The 25602-nt window shown below is 38.6% G+C and overlaps 1 protein-coding gene across 3 annotated transcripts in view; it reads left to right on the top strand.

Moving 5' to 3' along the window:
- The window catches only part of TRIM37 (tripartite motif containing 37), a 139132-nt gene that overhangs the window by 60076 nt on the left and 53454 nt on the right, over positions 1–25602 (top strand). For 2 of the 3 annotated variants that reach the window (XM_061142644.1, XM_061142643.1), the window contains exons 13-17: positions 3712–3891; positions 10348–10462; positions 11327–11545; positions 16351–16487; positions 21842–21927. In XM_061142644.1, coding sequence (XP_060998627.1) covers positions 3712–3891; positions 10348–10462; positions 11327–11545; positions 16351–16487; positions 21842–21927 — 737 coding nt within the window. The remainder of the gene's footprint in view (positions 1–3711; positions 3892–10347; positions 10463–11326; positions 11546–16350; positions 16488–21841; positions 21928–25602) is intronic. The other variant, XM_061142645.1, reaches the window with a different exon arrangement.

Here is a 25602-nt window from a genome sequence, read left to right as displayed (position 1 = left end):
CAAGGAAAGAAATTGGGGAGGAGGGGCAAGGAAGACAGATGCTGATAGGTAAAGCAGTCAGAACACACACAATGTTCATCAGTTAAGTTTGTCGTTGGATGTGGTTTGTGGCACCACAAAACAATACCATCAGAGGTCACTGGTCATAGATCATGATTACAGATATAACAATAATGATGTAAAAGTTTGAAAGATTGTGAGTGTTACTAACTGTGACATAGACATGAAGTGACTTAAGTGCTGTTGGAAAAGTGGAGCCAAATGGACTTGCTTGATGCACGGTTGCCACAGACCCTCAGTGTGTGACAGTGTGATACCTCTGAAGCACAAAAAACCAAAAGGACGGTAAAACACGATGTGTCTATACCTGTGTTTCCACCTTCCTAAGACTCTCCTCTGGCTGGTAGGTAGATTCTGTGACACTTCTGTTGCTTTTGGTGCCGGTTTCATTTTGGAAGCTTTTATTGTTGATATATACACTTCGGGAGCTTAAAGTTTACATTATAAATAGTAGTAATATTGTCAGTGATAATGAAATACTATCATTCAGGATACTAAGGTTTAAGATTAGAACGGTGTATTTGCTAGATATTATCTGAATGCCTTAATGAGACTGTTCTGTTTGGACAAAAACAGACGTCTTATCTTTGGGTTTTTTTCTTTTCTTTTCTTTTTTTTGGCTGTGCTATGCAGCATGTGCTGCTGCCCTCAATATGCAGCAAATTTGGAAAACTCAGCAGTGGCCCCAGGACTGGAAAAGGTCAGTTTGCATTCCAATCCCAAAGCAAGGCAGTGCCAAAGAATGCTCAAACTACTGCATAATTGCCCACATCTCACATGCTAGCAAAATAATGCTCAAAATTCTCCAAGCCAGGCTTCAATAGTATGTGAACCGTGAACTTCCAGATGTTCAACCTGGATTTAGAAAAGGCAGAGGAACCAGAGGTCAAATTGCCAACATCTGTTGGATCATTGAAAAAGCGAGAGAGTTCCAGAAAAACATTTATTTCTGCTTTATTGACTACGCCAAAGCCTTTGACTGTGTGGATCACAACAAACTGTGGAAAATTCTTCAAGAGATGGGAATACCAGAGCACCTGACCTGCCTCCTGAGAAATCTGTATGCAGGTCAGGAAGCAACAGTTAGAACTGGACATGGAACAACACAGTGGTTCCAAATGGGGAAGGGAGTACATCAGGGCTGTATATTGTCACCCTGCTTATTTAACTTATATGCAGAGTACATTATGAGAAATGCTGGGCTGGATGAAGCACAAGCTGGAATCAAGATTGCCGGGAGAAATATCAATAACCTCAGATATGCAGATGATACCACCCTTATGGCAGAAAGTGAAGAAGAACTAAAGAGCCTCTTGATGAAAGCGAAAGAGGAGAGTGAAAAAGTTGGCTTAAAGCTCAACATTCAGAAAACTAAGATCACCCAGTGTTGAAGCATCAAAACTTCATTCTTTTATATGACTGAACAATATTCCATTGTATGTATGTACCTCAATTTGTTTATCCACTCATCTGTTGATGGACATATGGATTGTTTCCATCTTGTGGCTATTATGGGTAATCCTGCTATAAATATTTCATGTACAAGTTTTTATATGGGCATAGGTTTTCATTTCTTTTGAATATATCCCAATAGTGGAATTGCTAGGTTATATGGTAATTCTGTGTTTTTAACATTTTGAGGAACTGCCAAACTGTTTTCTCAGTGGCTTCATTATTTCCCATTTTTAGATTATATTTTATAGGTATCCTAGTGATCTGAAGTGGTATCTCATTGTGATTTTGACCTGCATTTTCTTAATGACTGGTGAGGTTGAGCATCTTTTCATGTTTTGTTTCTTTTTTTTTCCCATTTGTATATATTCGTTGGAGAAAGGCGAAATGTCTATTCAAGTTCATTGTTCGTTTTTAAATTAGGTTGCTTATTAGGTCTCTTAATTGCTGAGTTCCAAGAATTCTCTATATATTTTTATACTAAATCCTTATCAGACATGGGTTTGAAAACTTACTTTCATTCTGTGAGTTGTCTTTTCAGTTTCTTGATAATGTCCTGTGATGCACAAAAATTTAAAATTTTTGTGAAGCCCAGGTTACCTATTTCTTGCTCATGCTTTGGAGTCAAGTCTCCGAATCCACTGCCAAATTCGAATTCATGAGTATTTACCCCTGTGTTTTCTTGTAAGAGTTTTATAATTTTAACCCTTGGATTGGGTCATTGATCTGTTTTGAGTTCATTTTTGTGTGTGAAGTTAGAAAGTTGTATATGAAACATAAATATAAAATTGGCCAGATTTCTTAGTGCCATTTGTTTTTTTGTTGTGTTTGGTTTTGGGGGCTTGTTTGTTTTGTTTTTTGGTTTCACTTCACAATTTTTGGGATCCCAGTTCCCTGGCCAGGGACTGAACCTGGGCACACTCCATGAAAGCCTGGTCTCCCAACCACTGGACCACCGAGGAAATCCTGCAGCACCTTTGTTGAGGAGGCTTTCCTTTCCCTATTGAATCATCGTAGAGCCTTTGTAAAGTATCAGTTGCACATAGGTATTTAGGTTTATTTTTAGACGTTTAGTGGCACCGTTTATTGGTGAGAGCTGGCCTCACAACTGCAATATCTAGCCAGACAAAATATCACGGCTTTTGCATTAGTTTGTGCCATCAGTCTATTGATAATTCACTATGAGAGATACTAATATAAAAATCATTTGAGGACAGTTGACCATTGAACAATGCAGGGGTTAGGGTTACCAGCGCTCCACAGAGTCAAAAATCTGCATGTAACTTTTAATTGGTCCTTCCTTTCCTGGGTTCCTCTGTATCCACGGTTCCACATTCTCAGATTCAAACAACCACAGGTTGTATGGTGCTGTAGTATTTACTATTAAAAAGAGTCACATTTAAGTGGACCAGTACAGTTCAAACCTGTGTTGTTCAAGGGTCAACTGTATTGACATTCATTTGTAGGTAAAGAACTGTAATTTTTTCTTTTGCCCTTTGCAAGCAGAAATAGCAGACTAAGGTATTTGTTTTAAAAGTTTATCTCCACCAAAAGGGAGAAGCTTTGTGGCTACTGTTGGATGTTCCTTCTGATGATCTTTTTTCACTTTTTATTCTTGCAGTAACAGTACTTTCTGAGTAAAAATGAGTTTGAAGACTTGAAAGTTTTATACTATTTAAAATATGGAAGTCTAAATGTACTGGCTTTCCCACTGTATACTTATTTTCTACTAGAAAATTTTATAGACTTGAGTTTCTGAATGCACAGTTAATTTATGATAAATTGAATTAGAAAAATATAGTGTTCAGATTTTATTATTTTAAAACTGTATTGTGGTACATCTCAAAGAAAGTGGTAGAATATTGTGAGGAAACAGTAGGTATTGGATATACGGAAAAAAACATAGTGTTGTTAAAATGTGTAACTTTTAAAGTACTGTTTTGTCAAAATTTATTCATTTTCTAAGGTGGTATTTTATACCTGCTATAATGGTAAAAACTTTTAAAGAGGGGGAAAGGACCTAGTGCCAATTATATTGTCGTAATTCCATTCATAATACTGTTGTCATGATCCTTTCTGAAAGACATGTAGCTGTATGTATCAGTAAGTTTCTTTTTAGGTACTTAATGACCTTGATGTTTTTATGTCTTTTATTCTTGCTTTAGTAACTCTATATTAATAGTCTGTTTTCAATTTTAGATATGAATATCGTGTAGAGATGGTTCATCAATCCTGCAATGATCCTACCAAAAATATCATTCGAGAATTTGCATCTGACTTTGAAGTTGGAGAATGCTGGGGTTATAATAGATTTTTCCGTTTGGACTTACTTGCAAATGAAGGATACTTGAATCGACAGAATGATACAGTGATCTTAAGGTAATAGGAAACATTTGTATTTTGGCATGTATCACAGGGAATAATGTCATTAGAACTTTAAAGTCTTCACTTAACAAAGATGAATATTGAAATCTATACTAACTGTAACCCTACCATATTCTTACTCATTTAATTTCAGAAGTCCTGTGTGGTCAGTGAATAAGCTAGTGAGAAATGTGTGTAACGTTTAGTTAGTAATTCCATAAAAAATGGATTTCCCCGGTGGCTCAGCAGTAAAGAATCTGCCTGTAATGCAGACCTGGGTTCAGTCCCTGGGTCGGAAAGATCCCCAGGAGGAGGGCATGGCAACGCACTCTAGTATTCTTGCCTGGAGAATTCCATGCACTGAGGAGCCTGGCAGGCTTCAGTCCACAGGGTCACACAGTCGAACATGTGAGGCAACGGAGCTTGCTCATTCTCCATAAAGAGTAAACTACTATTTCCAATAAGCATGGTAATGTCCCATTTGTCTGTTGAAATTCTAGCAGGCTCACCATTTGGAAATTCAAGAATAGCATGAGATCAAGTAATTTTTCCCCCCACTGGAAAATGTATATTGTATTTGGATGGCTGGCTTTGTAAGCTTAGTTTCACTAAAACATTTTCAGTTTCTTCTAGATAATAGCAAATTAAGGGACTACAGATAGATGAAAATTGATGAAAATAAGCTCAGAGTTGGTAGTTGATATGTTATTTACAACGAAGGACAGAATATAAGCAGTGACTGTAGAATTGCAACAGCCCTGTTTAATATTGGGGTATCTTTATAATTTAGTTTTGGGGCATCATTACACCCTATTTTAATTTGATGATCAAAATGAGAGCTTGAGTAGTAAAAAAAAAAAAAAATTCAAATATGTTTTGAACTGAGAGGTTTCAGAGTGTTCAACAGTTTTAAGTTTCCATCAAATAATTTTAAAAGCTCTTTTTTCCTTAAAAGAGATTTAATATGTTCTTTATTTTTATTTCTTTTCCTTGAGCATGCTGGATGAGTTGCTATTATATCACCCTTTACTATTATGTGTTCTTCCTAACTTTTCTGGGATAATAAGAAAATGAAAAAAGGATTGCATTTTGAGTGTAGAAAATAATTCATGTTTTTGTCATCGTTTCTTTGGGGAGATTACTACCATTTTATAACTTTTAGGTTCTCTTATTCACTAAAAGGAGTAATTTGTTGCTGTTTCATAATTTAACCAGAAAGACTGCACAATTACTCAAATATCAATTTTACCAGCCTCCAAAACAGCTGTTATTTATGGCCTTAGTCATCTTATTGGAGTCCTAGTAGTACTGACTTTCTGATGATCTGTATGAGAGACTTTCCTTTCTTCAGTGCAGTTTAGCCCAACCTCTGGGTCTTTATTTTGGCTATTCCTATTTATAGCAGAACTTAAAGACTTGAATGTTAGTATAGCAACAGATTCTTGTTGTGATGTTTAATTATGATTAGTTCAGCAACTTTTCCTGAGTCTATGCCTGGCACTGAGCCAGTATATGTATATTAATATATATACACATACATATAAATTATTATTTTTGGTCTTAGCTGTGGCACATGGGATCTTCATTATGCTGGGCAGGCTTTTTCTCTAGTTCTGGCGTGCAAGGGCCCTGCAGTTTGCAGCATGCAGGCTCTCTTGTTGAGGCACTGGGCTCAGTAGTTGTGATGCTTAGTAGCCCTGCAGCATGTAGGGTCTTAGTTCCCTGACCAGGAATTGAGCCCTCATCCCCTGCATTGGAAGGTGAATTCAGTTGAGCTGAGAAAAGAAGAGAAGCTAAAGGCAAAGGAGAAAAGGAAAGATATACCCATTTGAATGCAGAGTTCCAAAGAGTAACAGAGAGAGATAAAGCCTTACTCAGCGATCAATGCCAAGAAATACAGGAAAACAGTAGAATGGGAAAGACCAGAGATCTCTTCAAGAAAATTAGAGGTATCAAGGGAGCATTTCATGCAAAGATGGGCTCAATAAAGGACAGAAATAGTATGGACCTAACAGAAGCGGAAGATATTAAGAAGAGGTGGCAAGAATACACAGAAGAACTGTACAAAAAAGATCTTCATGACCCAGATAACCACAATGGTGTGATCACTCACATAGAGCCCAGACATCCTGGAGTATGAAGTGAAGTGGGTCTTAGGAAGCATTACTATGAACAAAGCTAGTGGAGACAATGGAATTCCAGCTGAGCTATTTCAAATCCTGAAAGATGATGCTGTGAAAGTGCTGCACTCAATATGCCAGCAAATTTAGAAAACTCAGCAGTGGCCATAGGATTCGAAAAGGTCAGTTTTCATCCAAATCCCAAAGAAAGGCAATGCCAAAGAATGCTCAAACTACTGCACAGTTGCACTCATCTCACACGTTAGTAAAGTAATGCTCAAAATTCTCCAAGCCAGGCTTCAACAGTACATGAACTGTGAACTTCCAGATGTTCAAGCTGGATTTAGAAAAAGCAGAGGAACCAAAAATCAAATTGCCAACATCTGTTGGATCATAGAAAAAGCGAGAGAGTTCCAGAGAAACATATACTTCTGCTTTATTGACTATGCCAAAGCTTTTCACTGTGTGATCACCATAACTGTGGGAAATTCTTAAAGAGATAGGAATACCAGACCACCTGACCTGCCTCTTGAGAAATCTGTATGCAAATCAAAAGCAACAGTTAGAACCGGACATGGAACAACAGACTGGTTCCAAATCAGGAAATGAATACATCAAGGTTTCACCTTGCTTACTTAACGTATATGCAAGGTATATCATGTGAAATGCCGGGCTGGATGAAGTACAAGCTGGAATCAAGATTGCCAGAAGTATCAATAGCCTCAGATATGCAGATGACACCACCCTTATGGCAGAAAGTGAAGAAGAACTAAAGAGCCTCTTGATGAAAGTGAAAGAGGAAAGCGAAAAAGTTGGTTTAAAACTCAACATTCAGGAAACTAAGATCATGGTGTCCCGTCCCATCACTTCATGGCAAATAGATGGGAAACAATGGAAACAGTAAGAGACTTTATTTTTTCTGCTCCAAAAATCACTGTGGATGGTTAACTTCAGTTCAGTTCAGTTCAGTCACTCAGTCGTGTCCAACTCTTTGTGACCCCATGGACTGCAGCACGCCAGGCCTCCCTGTCCATCACAAACTCCCAGAGTTTACTCAAACTCATGCCCATCGAGTTGGTGATGCCATCCAGCCATCTCATCCTCTGTCGTCCCCTTCTCCTCCTGCCCGCAATCCCTCCCAGCTTCAGGGTATTTTCCAATGAGTCAACTCTTTGCATGAGGTGGCCAAAGTATTGGAGTTTCAGCATCAGTCCTTCCAATGAACACCCAGGACTTAGCGACTTCAGGATGGACTGGTTGGATCTCCTTGCAATCCAAGGGACTCTCAAGAGTCTTCTCCAACACCATAGTTCAAAAGCATCAATTTTTCAGTGCTCAGCTTTCTTTGTAGTCCAACTCGCACATCCATACACAACCACTGGAAAAACCACAGCATTGACCAGACGGACCTTTGTTTGCAAAGTAATATCTCTGCTTTTTAATATGCTATCTAGGTTGGTCATAACTTTCCTTCCAAGGAGTAAGCGTCTTTTAATTTCATGGCTGCAATCACCATCTGCAGTGATTTTGGAGCCCAAAAAAACAAAGTCTGACCCTGTTTCCACTGTCTCCCCATCTATTTCCCATGAGGTGATGGGACCAGATGCCATGATCTTAGTTTTCTGAATGTTGAGCTTTAAGCCAACTTTTTCACTCTCCTCTTTCACTTTCATCAAGAGGCTTTTTAGTTCCTCTTCACTTTCTGCCATAAGGGTGGTGTCATCTGCATATCTGAGGTTATTGATATTTCTCCTGGCAATCTTGATTCCAGCTTGTGCTTCTTCCAGCCCAGTGTTTCTCATGATGTACTCTGCATAGAAGTTAAATAAGCAGGGTGACAATATACAGCCTTGACGTACTGCTTTTCCTATTTGGAACCAGTCTGTTGTTGTATGTCCAGTTCTAAACTGCAGCCATGCAATTAAAAGACACTTGCTCTTTGGAGGAAAAGCTATAACCAACCTAGGCAGCATATTAAAAGGCAGAGACATTACTTTGCTGACAGAGGTCCGTCTAGTCAAAGCTATGGTTTTTCCAGTAGTCATGTGTGGATGTGAGATTTGGACTATAAAGAAAGCTCTCTGAGAGCTGAAGAATTGATGCTTTTGAACTGTGGTGTTGGAGAAGACTCTTGAGAGTCTCTTGGACTGCAAGGAGATCCAACCAGTCCATCCTAAAGGAAATCAGTCCTGAATATTCACTGGAAGGACTGATGCTGGAGCTGAAACTCCAATACTTTGGCCACCTGATTCAAAGAACAGAGTCATTGGAAAAGACCCTGATGCCCGGAAGGATTGAAGGCTGGAGGAGAAGGGAATGACAGAGACTGAGATGGTTGGATGGCATCACCAACTCAATAGACATGAGTTTGAGTAAGCTCCAGGCATTGGTGATGGACAGGGAAGCCTGGAGTGCTACAGTCCAAGGGGTCATAAAGAGTGGGACATGACTGAGTGACTGAACTGAACTGAACCCTTGCATTGGAAGGTGAATTCTCCACCGTTGTCCCTACAGGGAAGTCCCTAGGCTAATATTAGGAACGAAATTAAGAATCTGTTGCCTGGTTTTAGTCCTTTGGAAACTGAAGATGAAATGGGCAGGTTAAAAACAGTTGTTATGCTGTAATAGCAGTATAAATAAATTGATGTGGGGTTCGTGTAGAGAGGGCTTTTCATTATAGCGTATAACATTTATATATTTAATGAGGGCTTGTTCACAATTTAAAATCTTAATAGAAGATTCTGATGGAATTTATATTTGTTTATTAGAAAGTTTTTAGGTCTGTGCTATATATAGAAATGCTTTCATTGAAAGAGATAGTTAAGGAATTTTACCTGATGCTTGCTTTTATTTTAATGGCACAGATCCTAAAACTAATATGCAGGGTCAGTTCCATTAGTCATTTAAAGATAATACGTTTCATATAGTCTCACCAGTGTCTAACCTGTGTATGCTATCTGTCAGTATCCACTTAGAATAGTGGTTGAGTGAATCATCTCTACCCTTTGATGCATGAGTATCCTTAACTAAAAATAGTTATTTGCTGCAGATAGCTGTTTGGTGGTCAGTAGATTCCTACACTAGCTCTAAAATCCTAGAAAAAACAGGATGGTAGTTCACATAAGGGTGGCAAGACTAGACGAGGAATTTTGTGTGTGTGCTCAGTCGCTGATTCATGTCCAGCCCCTTGTGACTCCGTGGACTGTAGCCCACCAGGCTCCTCTATTCATGGAATTTTCCAGGCAAGAATACTGGAGAAAGTTGCCATTTCCTACTCCAGGGGATCTTCCTGTCTCCTGCACAGGCAGACAAATTCTTTACCACTGAGCCAGTCGGGAAGTCCAGAGAGGGATTTGCAGGCTTCCAAGCTAGCCTTGCTTCCTGTGGCTCTTCTTTTCTTTAGAAACATCTTTATGCATTACTGTAATTTTTTTCACTATAAATGGAGTCATGTTTATCTAACAAGGTAGGTATGGGGTTTTAAGTTTTTTTGCTTTAAAAAGTGTTAGTTTTTTTTACAGTACAGATAACTCTGAAGAGATAAAGATCCTGTCTTATATCCTATTTTTATGCTTTAATACATAGAGATAGTTGTTTTTTCCCTAACCCTATCTTTTTTTTTTTTTTACTAGGGTGTAGGAAATATGGGAACATGAGATGGAAGAGGGAATGAAAAAGGGCAGTGCCTAAAATAAACTTTGCTTGTTTTGCTGGGGTCTGACCTAGGCAAGAAGAGAGAATGAAGCATTAGCTATCTCCTTCCTGCATAGTAAGATCCTCTTTCCAGCTTATGATCAGCTGTGTATTTGAGGTAGATTCTTATAGTAAATGTATTTTAAGTAGGTTAGTTTAGAAGCTTAACCATGATGTGTAATGTTACTTCTTTAGAAAAATACAGTTTGAATTTAGCAACTGACTTAGATATAAATTTTCAGAACCATATGTCATTATAATTAGTGGACTACATGTATAAATGGCAAGTACCAGGAGCTCTGAGTTCTGAATTTTGGCCTCATTTGTGTACACAGTGCTCAGTCATGTTCAGCTCTTCACAACCTCATGGACTGTAGCCTGCCAAGCTCCTCTGTCCATGGGCTTTCCCAGGCAAGAATACTGCAGTGGGTTGTCCTTTCCTTCTCCAGGAGATCTTCCTGACCCAAAGATTGAACCCACATTTCCTGTGTCTTCTGCATTGGCAGGAGAGTTTTTTTACCACTGCCCCACCTGGGAAGATCTTGGCCTCATAATCAAGTAAATTTAAAATTGTGGAATTTAATAGTTACAGTTTTAAGGCTTGGTTGGTAATATTTTACTGTTTGGATTAGTTTTCATGTGCAGCCATTCTTTGAAGGTTTCAGGTGCGTTCACCAACTTTCTTTCAAAAATGCCGGGACCAGCATTGGTATATCACTCAACTGGAAGCTGCACAAACTAGCTATATCCAACAGATAAATAACCTTAAAGAGGTAAGTAAAAAAGAATATTTTAGGTTTTGTGTTTCATATTGTCTTTCAGGCCTGTTAAATTTGCAATTAGAGTTTGGATATTATTGGTGTTTGTAACGTTGTAGATAAATCCACTTTTTCTTTATTCTCATTACCTTTGAGTCTCATTATGGACTGTCCATTTCAGTAGCCACTAGCACATGTGGTTGTCTAGACTTAATCTAGTTCCTTCATTGTACCAGCTGGCTTGTATTGGGAATCGCAATGCAGAACATCTCTCATTATTATGTAAGATTGTATTGCACACTGCTGCTCTACTTTGAGTCAGACTCTTGTGTTTCTCTCAGTGAGTTGGGTATTTCTCTTCCTTGACAATTAAATGCTGCCCATCTTGAATTCTCATTGTTGCTGAACTGAGTGCTGGGGAGGATCAGTTAAGGAGCTTTTATTTTACAATGGTAAACTAAATTATGTGAGGAATGTTTCTTTCTGCCAGTGGATGTTCGGATAGGTTGAGAAATTTGAAGTGCTGGGAGTGACTTAATATATGAGGCAGGAAAACATAACTATTTTAAAAATTTTTCATGTCAAGTATACTATCTAAAACTGCCTATATTTACGATGCAGTTTGCTAATTGTATGTGTAGCATGGGATATAGATGAGAAGAAAGATGAGAATAAATTGGGCAGTTTTTCTTCGTATAGAGTTTCCCATAAGGAGAAGTCAGTAGGTATGAGATGGATGGTTCAAGAACTATTTTTATGAATATCTGGGTATGTGGGGCTGTTTTTTGTTTGTTTGTTTGTTGTGTTTTTTTGCTTGAAACAACTTTACTAGTTACGGACTGCTTATGACACATGTTTGTGGTGTTCTTTTTTTAAAAGAGACTTACTATTGAGTTGTCTCGAACTCAGAAATCAAGAGATTTGTCACCACCAGATAATCATCTTAGCCCCCAAAATGATGACACTCCTGAGACACGAGCTAAGAAGTCTGGATCATGCGCTGACGTGCTTCTCCAGGATGGTCCTACTACAGCTTCTGTACGAGACGTCAAGGAGGATGAAGAAGATGAGGAGAAGATTCAGAATGAAGATTATCATGTAATAATTAGACCTGGTTTAGATTCATTTCATGTTTGAAAAGAGAAATAACATCATAGCTTTCAGCATATGATGTAGGGGGATCAGTGTGCCAAAAATCTTGTCCATTTATGTTTTCGTTACTAATATGTGCCCTCTTGTGACTGTTACTATGTCAGAAGTTGAATCAAAAGTGTTTCAAGTTTCTAAAAATTAATTTATTATAGGAAACTGTACAGTCTACACAAGAAACTGTGGTATACATTCTAGAAGCTGTGTAAGTTGTAGATTTTTAAAATGTGTCTTATTTCCATTCACTGCATCTAGTTGAAGTACCTTATCATTGCATATGTAGGTAGGATGATTTAGGATTTGGGAAGTAGCCAGGTTTTGTCCCAGCTAAACTACAGCTAGCGTGAGATTTCAAGAAGTGGTTGTTACGGTTTAAGGTATGAGAGAAATGGATAGATAAGCTTTTTTGTTATATTTGTTTAAAATGGGCACTGAGTGTAGCAGTGAATGTCTGGGACCTTTTGAAGACAATCACCATTATCTGCATTACCTCCACCATAATTTGGCGACAGGGAAAGAACACAGCTCCATCCGTCAACAGAAAACTGGATTGAAGATTTACTGAGCATGGCCCCGCCCATCAGAACAAGACCCAGTTTCCCCCTCAGTCAATCTGTCCCATCAGGAAGTTTCCATAAGCCTCTTATCCTTCTCCATCAGAGGGCAGACAGACTGAAATCACAGCAAACTAACCAGTTTGATCACATGGACCACAGCCTTGTCTAACTCAATGAAACTTTGAGCCATGCTGTGTAGGGCCACCCAAGATGGACAGGTCATGGTGGAGAGTTCTGACAAAATGTGGTCCACTGGAGAAGGGAATGGCAAACCACTTCAGTATTCTTGCTTTGAGAACCCCATAAACAGGATGAAAAGGCAAAAAGATAGGACACTGAAAGATGAACTCCACAGGTCGGTAGGTGCCCAATAGGCTCCTGGAGATCAGTGGAGAAATAGCTCCAGAAAGAATGAAGAGATGGAGCCAGAGCAAAAACAACACCCAGTTGTGGATGTGACTGGTGATGGAAGTAAAGTCCAATGCTGTAAAGAACAATGTTGCATAGGAACCTGGAATGTTAGGTCCATGAATCAAGGCAAATTGAAAGTGGTCAAACAGGAGATGGCAAGAGTGAACATTGACATTTTAGAACTCAGCAAACTAAAATGGACTGGGATGGATGAATTTAACTCAGATGACCATTATATCTACTGCTATGGGCAAGAATCCCTTAGAAGAAATGGAGTAGCCCTCATAGTTAACAAAAGAGTCTGAAATGCAGTACTTGGAAGCAGTCTTAAAAATGACAGAATGATCTCTGTTTCCAAGGCAAACCATTCAGTATCACAGTAATCCAAGTCTATGCCCCAACCAGTAATGCTGAAGAAGCTGAAATTGAACAGTTCTATGAAGACTTACAAGACCTTCTAAAACTAACACCAAAAAAAGATGTCTTTTTCATTATAGGGAACAGGAATGCAAAATTAGGAAGTCAAGAGATACCTGGAGTAACAGGCAAATTTGGCCTTGGAGTACGGAATGAAGCAGGGCAAATTTTAATAGAGTTTTGCCAAGAGAACACACTGGTCATAGCAAACACCCTCTTCCATCAACACAAGAGAAGACTCTACACATGGACATCACCAAATGGTCAATACCAAAATCAGATTGATTATATTTTTTGCAGCCAAAGATGGAGAAGCTCTATACAGTCAGCAAAAACAAGACCAGGAGCTGACTGTGGCTCAGATCATGAACTCCTTCTTGCCAAATTCAGACTTAAATTGAAGAAAGTAATGAAAGCCACTAGACCATTCAGGTATGACCTGAATGGAAACCCCTTAAGTGGAAGTGACAAATAGATTTCAAGGGATTAGATCTGATAGAGTGCCTGAAGAACTATGGATGGAGGTTTGTGACATTGTACAAGAGGCAGGAATCAAGACCATCCCCAAGAAAAAGAAATGCAAAAAGGTAAAATGGTTGTCTGAGTAGGCCTTACAAATAGCTGAGAAAAGAAGAGAAGTGAAAGGCAAAGGAGAAAAGGAAACATTTTCTCATTTGAATGCAGAGTTCCAAAGAATAGCAAGGAGAGATAAGAAAGCCTTCCTCAGTGATCAACGCAAAGAAATAGTGGAAAACAATAGGATGGGAATGACTAGAGATCTCTTCGAGAAAATTAAGAAATACCAAGGGAACATTTCATGTATAGATGGGCAACTAAAGGACAGAAATGGTATGGATCTAACAGAAGCAGAAGATATTAAGAAGAGGTAGCAAGAATACATAGAAGAACTACACATAAAAGATCTTCATGACCCAGATAATCATGATGGTATGATCATTTACCTAGAGCCAAACATCCTGGAGTGTGAAGTCAAGTGGGCCTTAGGAAGCATCACTACGAACAAAGCTAGTGGAGGTGATGGAATTCCAGTTGAGCTATTTCACATCCTAAAAGATGATGCTGTGAAAGTGCTGCACTCAATATGCCAGCAAATTTGGAAAACTCAGCAGTGGCCACCGGACTGGAAAACATTAGTTTTCATTCCAATCCCAAAGAAAGGCAATGCCAAAGAATGTTCAGACTGCTGCACACTTATACTCATCTCACACACTTGTAAAGTAATGCTCAAAATTCTCCAAGCCAGGCTTCAACAGTACATGAACCGTGAACTTCCAGATGTTAAAGCTGGATTTAGAAAAGGCAGAGGAACCAGAGATCAAATTGCCAATATCCATTGGATAATCGAAAAAGCAAGAGAGTTCCAGAAAAGCATCTACTTCTGCTTTATTGACTATGTCAAAGCCTTTGACTGTGGATCACAACAAACTGTGGAAAATTCCTCAAGAGATGGGAATACCAGAGCATCTGACCTGCCTCTTGAGAAATCTGTATGCAGGTCAAGAAGCAACAGTTAGAACTGGACATGGAACAACAGACTGTTTCAAATAGGAAAAGGAGTACGTCAAGGCTGTATATTGTCATCCTGCTTATTTAGCTTATATGCAGAGTACATCATGAGAAACTCTGGGCTGGATGAAGCACAAGCTGGAATCAAGATTGCCGGCCGAAATATCAATAACCTCAGATGTGCAGATGGCACCACTCTTAAGGCAGAAAGTGAAGGAGAACTAAAGACCCTGTTCATGAAAGTGAAACAGGGGAGTGAGAAAGTTAGCTTAAAGCTCAGCATTCAGAAAACAAAGATCATGGCATACAATCTCATCACTTCATGGCAAATAGATGGGGAAGCAGTGGAAACAGTGACAGAGTTTATAGTTTTGGGCTCCAAAATCACTGCAGATGGTGACTGCAGCCATGAAATTAAAAGACGCTTGCTCTTTGGGAAAAAAGGTATAACCAGCCTGTGCTGTGTGCTTAGTCGCTCAGTTGTGTCCTACTCTTAGCGACCCCATGGACTGTAGCCCGACAGACTCCTCCGTCCATGGGATTCTCCAGACAAGAATACTGGAGTGGGTTACCATTTCCTTCTCCAGTTATATCCAGCCTAGATAGCAGATTAAAAAGCAGAGACATTACTTTGCCAGCAAAGATCCTTCTAGTCAAAGCTATGGTTTTTCCAGTAGTCTTGTAAGGATGTGAGAGTTGGACTATAAAGAAAGCTGAGAGGAGAACAATTGATGCTTTTGCACTGTGGTGCTGGAGAAGACTCTTTAGAGTCTATTGGAGTGCAAGGATATCTAACCAGTCCATCCTAAAGGAAATCAGTCCTAAATGTTCATTGGAAGGACTGATGCTGAAGCTGAAACTCCAATACTTTGGCCACCTGATTCAAAGAACTGACTCCGAAAAGACACTGATGCTGGGAAAGATTGAAAGTGGGAGGAGAAGGGGATGACAGAGGATGAGATGGTTGGATGGCATCGCTGACTGTGTGGACATGAGTTTGAGTAAACTCCGGGAGTTGGTGATGGACAGGGAGGCCTGGTGTGCTGCAATCCATGGGGTCGCAAAGAGTTGGACACGACTGAGCAACTGAACTGAACTGAGGATGGGAAGCTTAAGGCGTGTGTTATAATTGATGGAGTCAGTGGGGAGAAAGGTTGAAAATTAAGGTACAAGTATTGACATAACAGACTATTTTAGGAGATGTTATATGTTGGAATGGAGAATTCAGGTGTAGCAGTTAACCTTTGATAGCATGAGTTAAAGGAAGGATGGAGTTTGTAGGTAGGACAGCTGAAAGTTGGAGGCATTTATGCTAACTAGCCGTAGCCTGTATGTTTTTCTGTATAGAAAGGTGACAGGGATTTATAATCACATCCCTGGTGGCTTAGAGGGTAAGGCGTCCGCCTGCAATGCAGGAGACCTGGCTTCAACCCCTGAGTTGGGAAGATCCCCTGGAGAAGGAAAATGGCAACCCACTCCAGTATTCTTGCCTAGAAAATCCCATGGACGGAGTAGCCTGGGAGGCTGCAGTCCATGGAGTCGCAAAGAGTTGGACACGACTGAGCCACTTCACTTCAGACCTTGTGGAGTGATGATTTGAAATGTTATTCTGTGAGGAAGTTGGCCTGGACTGTATGAACCATTTCCAGTCATATTGAAAGTCCAGCTGCAATTGGCAGAAATAACTTATTGGTGGGCCCAGGTAATGTGGTTGTGTGATTTATTTCTACAGGGCTCAGAGGGTAGGCCCAGCAGCAGAGAATTGAGTACCTTATTTGGAGCTTAGTCCAGGCTGAATGAAAACATTTGAGATAGAAATCATGTTTCTTTGCCTTAATCTAGCAGGATCTTTCAGATGGAGATCTGGATCTGGATCTTGTTGGTGAAGATGAAGCAAATCACCTTGATGGCAGCAGTTCTTCTGCCAGTTCCACAGCAACTAGTAACACAGAAGAGAATGACATTGACGAAGAAACAATGTGAGTGTCTCACAGTAACTACCACTATGAACCATCTAAGTGATCATTATTAGAAGCATGGTAGTTAAGTTAGGCCTAAAACTGGGTGGTGGCTCAGACGGGAAAGCATCTGCCTACAATGCAATAGACCTGAGTTCGATCCCTGGGTCGGGAAGATCCCCTGGAGAAGGAAACAGCAGCCCACTCTAGTATTCTTGCCTGGAAAATCCCATGGAGAGGGGAGCCTGGCGGGCTACAGTCCATGGGGTCGCAAAGAATTGGACACGACTGAGTGACTTCAGTTTTCTTTCTTTCTTTCACTTTCTTTTTCTTTCTAAAATTGGGGCTATTAAGCACTTTTTTCCCCTTGATTTACCCTCTTATATAAATGAAGGAAGAAACAGTGAGTTCCCTCCCTCTCATCTCTGGAATCCAAACAGTTTTCGTTGTAGCTTTAACTTTTAATTTTGTGGTTATTTCATATTTAAGAAATGTTGCAAAAATAGTAGCAGATTAATTCCCCAAATGTTAATGTTTTGCTTTGTTATATTTCTCTCTTTTCTCTCTCCACATAAAATTTTTTGTGAGACATTTGAGATAAAGTAAATATAGTTCTCATTGTAGTAACTCCTCAAAATAGACCTTTTGCACTTCAAGTTCCCTCTTTAGAATACTTGGCAAATTGTCTTAAAGGGTTAGTTAAAATGTGAAGCCTTTAAGTTACTGAATCAGAAATCATTATTACTGATATTTTTAAACATATAAAATAAAACTTATTAATTTGAACTAGCATGAAAAGTTGTTTAAGATGGTGATTCTATGAAGTGGAATCACCTTGACAAACAGCTTACATATATGATTCTACCTGAATTAATTCCTTGGACTGTTAGGTCTCTTGACTTTCTTCAGGGTAGTCTTGAGGGCATCATATTTTCCATTAAGCTTCATTCATAGCCTTACATTATATTGACTTCTTTAAAAGAAATATTTATTTATTTGCCTCTGCTGGCTGTGTTAGTTATGGCACTCAGGATCTTAGATCTTTGTTGTAGCATGCAGGATCCTTTGTTGTGGTAGGATCTTTAGTTCAGGCATGCTGTGGGATCTAGTTCCCTGATCGGTAATTGAACCCAGGTCCCCACATTGGAAGTGCAGAGTACTAATCACTGGACCACCAGGGAAGTCCCCTAGATTGACTTTTAATGTTTTTTCCACTAGAAAGTGTTTGATTATGTTCTCTTTATTTGCATGCATCTACATTAATAGCTTGATTCAAAGTATATTGTATAATTCATAGAAATAGCACAGTTAAGCCAATTTGAACATCTGTACTGTGCTCAGTCACTTTAGTTGTGTCTTTGTGATGCAATGGACTGTAGTCCACCAGGCTCCTCGGTCCATGGGATTCTCCAGGCAAGGATACTGGAGTGGGTAGCCATGCCGTCCTCCAGGGGACCTTCCTGGACCAGGAGTTGAACTTGCATCTCCTGCATTGCAGGCAGATTCTTTACAGCTAAAGCAACTGGCAAGCCCAATTTGACCATCTCAGGAACATACATTGTTAGCTATTACAAATTAAGATCAGTTCTTTCCTTTAATAGTTGGAGAACTAGGAACATAGTTGATTTGGATAATGATTATTAGAAATAACTTTCTGTTAGCTAGAGCACATTTATCAAACAGACCTTCTTCTCTCCCTCCACCTCAGTCTTTTTATGATAGCAGTATGTATTTTCTTCGTGCTATTTGGTTTTTTTCTTCTTTTTTTGAGGTAATTGTAAATTCACTTCCCATTGTGAAAAATAATACAAGATTCCATATGCCCTTTGCCCAATTTTCCCCAGTAGTAAGTAACAAACCTCACAGCCAGGATATTGATGTGACATAAGCAAGATACAGAACATTTCCATCACCACAAGTGCCCCATATGTTGCTGTTCTATAACATACCTGCTTTCCCCACCTAACCTTTTCTTTGCAATCATCCATGTTTTCCTCTTTTCTATAATTTTGTCACTTAAAGGATGTTATATAAATGGAATCATACAGTGTGCAACCCTCAGGGACCGGCATTTTCCCTACTCTGTCTGTTTCTCTGGGGACTCATCCATGTTATTGTGTGCATAGGTAGTTTGTTTGCTCTGATGCTGATAAGTGGTTTGTGTTGCGGATACACTACAATTTGTTCAGCTGTTTACTTGTTGAAGAACATCTGGATTGTTTTCAGTTTGGGGCTACTATAAATAAAACTACTAGAAACATTCATGTACAGAATTTTGTGTGAACATAAATCTCCGTTTCTGTTGGATAAGTTTAACTGCTGGATTGTATGGTAATTGAAGGTTTAGTTTTTGAAGAAACTGCCAAGTAGTTTTCTAGTTTTTGCATTCCTATGAGCAGTATATGTATGGTTCACTCTCTGAATCCCTCGCAGCATTTAGTGTTGCCACTAGTTTTTATTTTAGTCATTGTGATATCCCATTGTGGTATTAATTAATTCCCCATGTTAGCTAATGATGTTGAACATCTTTTCATGTGTTTAATTTCCCATATGCATATCCTTACTGGTAAAATTTCTCTTTGTGTCTTTTACCTGGTTTCTAATTAGAACTTTTTTTTAAATGATAAAATATACATAACCACAGGAGAAGGAAATGGCAACCCGCTTTAGTACTTTGCCTAAAAAATCCCAGACTGGCCTGGCAACTACAGTTCATGGGGTTGCATAGAGTTGGACAAGACTGAGTGACTGAGCCTGCATGCTTGCATGCATACATAATCATGTCTAAGGGCAGTTCAGTGGCATTAAATATTCATGTTGTTGCAAAACCATCACCACTGTCTATCCCCAGAGCTTTTTTTTTTTTAATCTTCCCAGACTAAACTCTGTACCCATAAAATGATAATGCCCTCTTTCCTCCTAGCAACTACTGTTGAGTTTTGAGAATTCTTTGTATATTAGATCCTGGAGAAGGAAATGGCAGCACACTCCAGTACTCTTGCCTAGAAAATCCCATGGATAGAGGAGCTGGGTAGGCTACAGTCCATGGGGTTTCTTTCAGTCGACACGACTGAGCAACTTCACTTTCACTTTCATGTGTATATTAGGTACTAGTCCTTTGCTGAATTTGGAACATGCTTTGAAGATAACTTTCATTCTGTAGCTTATCTTTTCATATTAACAGGTCTTTTGCCAATCAGAAATTTTTGATATTTCAACAGTGTTTTGTAGTTTTCAGAGTATATGTTTTACACATTTTTGAAATCATTCATCAGTATCTTACTCTTTTTCATGCAATAGTAAATGTACTTGAATTTTCTTTTTAAGTTTCTTTTGTGGGTTGTTCTTTGATCTTATTCTTTTTCATGCTATTGTAAATGAAATTGAATTTTCTTTTTAAATTTTTTTGTGGGTTGTTCTTTGCAAGTACATGAAAATGCAGATTTTTGTATCCTGCAACCTTGTTAACTTGTTTATGAATTCTAATAGTTTTTTAATGGATTCTTTAGATTTTTCTATGTGTAATATTATACCTTTAAGTAGATATAGTTTTACTTATTCTTTTTCAATTTGGGTGCCTTCTATCTCTTTTTCTTGCCTAAGTTTACTGGATAGAACATCATATAGAATTGGTGGGAGTGGACATTCTTTCTTATCTTGTTCCTGATCTTACAGGGAAAGTTCAGTCTTTCACCAATTAATGTGATGTTAGCTGTAAGTTTTCCATAGATGCCCTTCTGGTTTATTGAGTGTTTTTATTATGAAGGGGTATTGGTTTTTTTGAAGTCTCTTTCTGCATCTCTTCAGATAATCATATAGTTTTTGTTTTTTATTCTATTAATATGGTGTATTACATTAGTTCATTTTTAGATTCTAAACCAACTTTGCGTTCTTTGGATAATTTGGATAATTTCTACTCTGCCATGGTGTGTAACTCCTTATGTTTTGCTGGATTCCTATTTTTCTTTTTTGCTGGATTCCATTTGAGAGTTTTGTTTTTTTTTTTCATGTTCTTAATAGTGTTACACCTTTTTATGTGGCTCTGTTTTTATAGCCTGCTTCTTCTCACAGGCAAAATTTCTGAGCCAGAGTTCTGAAGCTAGAGTGAGAACAAAGGTGTCCTTATTTCTCCCACTTTAGAAGCTGAGCCAGTGGCAGTGGGCGAGTTGGGGGCTGTAGCCTCAGATCTTTTCAGTTGGTCTTCTGAGGCCTGGAACTTCTGCTTTATGAGTAACTTGCAGCAAGGGTGATCTGGGCCCCAGTTTCTTCACATGCTGCATCAAAGGTAGAGCCTTGGGTCTGGATGGAAGAAGGGAATCCCTGCCTCTTAGCCACATATACCTGACTTTAGTCTAGCCACAGGTAGCTGGGAGCAGGGTGAGAAATGCTGGGGTCTTGTTCCTCTTAGGAATATAGCCCTTCTCCTGGGAGCTGTGGGAAATGGGAGCCTTATGTGCTTGGGTGCATCAGTCAGAAGTGGAATTGCTGTATCACTGCTCTTGGTTCAAGTACCACAGACTCATTGTTGTTACCAAATTTCATTACTGTTTTCATTTGCTATATGCTGTTAGAATCATTTCCAGAGTCTATAAACTGTTGCCTTAAAAAATAATGTTCACAATGTTACTGGAGAGCAGATCTGTAGAGCTCCTCATGCTGTCAACCTGGGAATTGATTTTCAGACTCCTTTGGGCTTCCTGATGGCTCAGCTGGTGAAAGAATCCACTTGCAATGCAGGAGACCCTGGTTCGATTCCTGGGTTGGGAAGTTCCCCTGGAGAAGGGAAAGGCTACCCTCTCCAGTATGTTGGCCTAGAGAATTTCATGGACCATATAGTCCTTTGGTTGCAATGAGTCGGACACGACTGAGTGATTTTCACTTTAAATACCCAAAACTAGTGCTGATTTGTGCTATTCCATATAGTACTTTGTCATTTAAAATAAGATAATTGTGTTTTGATAAACAGCACCCTCTTTTCTGAAATGATATGTTAAGAAACTAGTTTTTAGTTATATATAGTAATTTGAACATCCTTCTTAACCTTAAAATGTACAGTTTTAAGCCTAATTTGCTACCATTAAATTACAAATTCTTTGAAGCTATAATCTCTTCTGCTTACATGGTTCTCAAATTTTCTATTTTGAAAATTAAATGTTGCCAACCTATTTTGGTACTCTAAAAAGGTATATTGAACATTAATAATACTGCCCATACATGTGATAATGACAAAAGTCTTTCCTCTCATTTTCTGTTTAGAAATATACTGTTACTTCATAGGAGAAAGCTATACACTATTATTGTAAAATTCATTGAGATACGACAGATAATGTTAATTTTACTTACTATGTGGAAAAATGAATTCTGTATATTCTTAGGTCTGGAGAGAATGATGTGGAATACAACAACATGGAATTGGAAGAGGGAGAACTCATGGAAGATGCAGCTGCAGCAGGACCTCCAGGTACTGGAGCCAAACCCCACAAGCCATCCTGTCTTCTCTTTCCTCTTCTTTGAATGTATCATATTTTAATATGTGGCAGCCATTGCACTACATTGTTCATGGTGTTAGAAGGACTGTATTTTATGTATGGATTTTAGAGTATTACTAATAGTATTTAGAATAATAATAGCTAAAATTTGATACATTCTTACATAGCAGGCATTGTGCAAAAGCCCTTAATGTGTATGTTATCTTATTTACCTATAAAATTCTTGGAGGTAGATTTTAATATTATCTTCTTTTTGTAGCTGTAGAAACTGATGTGTAAAGGAATTAAGCAGCTTGCTGTCATTTTACAATTAAGTAAATGAAAGAGGAATTAGAGTTTTCTGTTCATTTGAATCCTAAGCTCCTGATCTTATCTACTATTACAGACTTACTTTTTATGATAGTAAGTCTTGTTTGTATACCTACCTCAACTATAGATTAATTTAAATAGAATCATTGAATCTTTGAGTTACAGAAGACATTTTGAGAACTCAATTTACATGTGGAAAAAGCTCAGAGATTTAGTTGGTATAGCTAGACTAGAACCTCATGTCGTCATCTTGAACCTAGCTTTTTACCAAAGTACAGGGCTCCTCCTGGGATAGCCAGTTTTAAATAGTAAGCGTTTCTTTTGTTTTCTTGGACCTGTTCAATTAAGCATGGGGATTTTGGCTAGAACAATTATCAACTAGTTTTTTGCTACTTCTGTTTTACCTGCTTCGCCCTTGGTATGAACATTGGCATATTCTGTAGCATGCTTGAATATCTAAAGACCTCTTTAATACTTAATACTTCCACTTCTACATTGTACTCCTGTCTTTCACTTTATTTCTAGGTGATCTCTGTCACACCTGTATGTCAGTTTTGTGTGTATGCTGATTACTCCCCAAGCTCCATCTCTAGCCTTTATTTTTCTCATGACTTCGAGACCCATGTAGCGTTTGGTTTTGATGTCTCAGTCTTAGATCTCCTAAATAGAAATCATTACCTTTTCATTTGCAGGCTTACCCATCAGTGATGGCCACCATCTTGATGATTAGTAGCGCTGTATATTCTTCACCTTTTCCTCTCCTTCGATTCTCCCTTTAACATGTCACCAAAATCTGTTGATTCTTCCTCCTAGATAGTGAGTGAATACATTTGTTACTTCACATTCCATTGCCATTTCTGGTGTAGGCCTGTGTCTTTCAACCTGAATGAGAGGCTATTTGGGTTCTTTGTATCCATTATTGCTCCCATCCATTCTGCTTCCCATGGCATGAGTTCCAAATGAGGTGACTTTTTATTCCCTTCAAAAGAATATCTGATTGTATCCCTTCTCTCCTTAAAAACCCTTTATTTCATTCCATTTACTGATAGGATGAAATCCAAACTCATTAATATGGTATACAATGGCCTTCATGTGCTGACTCCTGCTCATTTTTTCCCCAGCTTTAAAAGGTATAATTGACAAAAATTGTATATGTTTAAGGTGTACAGCATGATGGTTTCATATAAATACACATTGTGAAATGGTCAGCATGATCAAGCCAGTTAGCATTCATTGCCTCACATAGTTACCTTTTTTTTTTTTTTACTTTCCTCTTCTCTACTCCACTCCACTCTGATAACAGCTTGTTTGTTTTCTGTGTATGACTGTTTCTGGGTTTGTTATGTTTGTGCATTTGTTTTGTTTCTTAGATTTTACATATAAATGAGGTCATATTTCTTTATCTTTCTCTGTCTTATTTCGTTTAGCATAATACCCTCCAGGTCCATCACGTTACAAGATCAGGTAATGGAAAGTCTTATTTGCCTGACAAAGGAGCTTGATCTTTTATTCTGTAGAACCACTAAAGGTCTTTAAGAGTGAATGTGATCAGATTGTCTATATAGTGAAAAATGGGTTAAAGGTGGATGAGATAAGATTGGATACTACTGTGAAAATTCTGTGGGAGTCCAGTGGTTAGAACTCCATGCTTTCACTGATGAGAGCATGGGTTTGACCCCTGGTTGGTAAACGAAGATCCCACAAGCTGCATAGTGTAGCCAAAAAAATAAAAGGAAACTACCTCAATATTCCAGGAAGGAAAGTTTGAGGGCCCCAAATAAGGCAAGAATAGTAGAGGCAGAGAAGAAGAAACCTTTTGAGAGATGTTAAGTAAGACTCTGTATGACTTGGGAGTGTCTTACTGGATGGTTGGAGTCGGTGGCAGTGTGGGGGTGATTCCTTAAGGTCCCTAGTTTGGGCCTCATTCCATAAGCTAGTGAGTCTCAGAGCAGAGGATAATATATTCAGTGTGATCCATGTTGGTGTTGATGGGCTGGTGGGACTGCCATGTTATGATCTCCAGACCCACGTAACTGGCTGCTTGGAAGACCACAGGTGTGAGTCTGTGTAGTAATATGCATTGTTTTTTTCAAGAATAAGCATCATCAGGGCTTCCCTGGTGGCTCAGTGGTAAAGAATCACCTGCCCATGCAGGAGACGTGGGTTCAATTCCTGGTCTTTGGCAAATTACTACGCCCATGCTCCACAACTATGGAACCTATGCTCTAGAGCCCAGGAGCTGCAACTGCTGAGCCCATGACCACAACGACTGAAGCCTGTGCCCTAGAGCCCATGCTCTGCAAGAGAAGCCACCACAGTCAGAAGCCTATGCACTGCAAAACAGAGAGTAACTCCTCGCCACAGCTAGGAAAAAGCTCTCACAACAATGAAGACCCAGTACAGCCCCCAAACTAAAAAATCATTTTAAAAAGATTTTTAAAAATAGGAGTCATAGTTTTTGTTCATTGAAATTAATGAACTAATTAAAATATTATTTGCAAGATTCACCCATAATATGTAAAGAATTTCTACAAATCAATCAGAAAAAGATGACAATCTCTTTAGTTTAAAAAAAAAAACAAAAAGCAAAAGACAAGAATAGACACTTCACAAAGGAGTCTTATCTAGATGACCAGTACACATTTTTTTCACTGTTTTTGTCAAATAAATGCAAGTTGTGGTGCTATTGAGTTTGTTTATCCTTCATGAAGTTTCTTGAGTTGAGTTTTTTGGATGTTTACATGAATAGTTTTCATTATAAGTAGGGAATTTTTACCCATTTTTCTTTGAATAATATTCTTTCTCCTCCTCTCTAACTCCCATTATGTGTATGTTGGTACACTTGGTGGGATTTCACAGGTCTCTGAGACTCTGTTCATTTTCCTTCATTCTTTTTCAGGAAATGCCAGATAAAATCCACATTATGATACCATTGAATATCCACTGTAATGGCTAATACTTTTTAAACTGGCAGTACTAAATGTTGAAAGCATGTGGAGAGATGGAAACTCTCATAGCTTGCTGGTAGGAATGATAATTGGATAACTCTACTTTAGAAAACTGTTGGGCAGTATAGGTAAAGCTAAATATACACATCCTATGACTTTTCCACTTTCAACAGAACGGGAGCTGGTTTTGCCAGTTGAGTTTTACAAGATAATTTAAAGCAGTATTGTTCTTTTTTAGGTGGTTTTGTTTTCTTGTGTTTTTAATTTTTTAAAAGTAAATGTAATTTTTAGCAAAGTAAAGAATGTGAAAAACTAGAGAAGACTGGAAAGGTAGTTTGAGTCTAGACTGTGTAGGACCTCAAATGTTTTGCTATTACATACAAGCACTGT

Source organism: Dama dama, chromosome 5, assembly GCF_033118175.1.
Source record: "Dama dama isolate Ldn47 chromosome 5, ASM3311817v1, whole genome shotgun sequence".
In the NCBI taxonomy this organism is placed as follows: domain Eukaryota; kingdom Metazoa; phylum Chordata; class Mammalia; order Artiodactyla; family Cervidae; genus Dama; species Dama dama.
The sequence above is the reverse complement of the archived record's forward strand: the minus strand, read 5'-3'. Positions and strand labels throughout refer to the sequence as shown.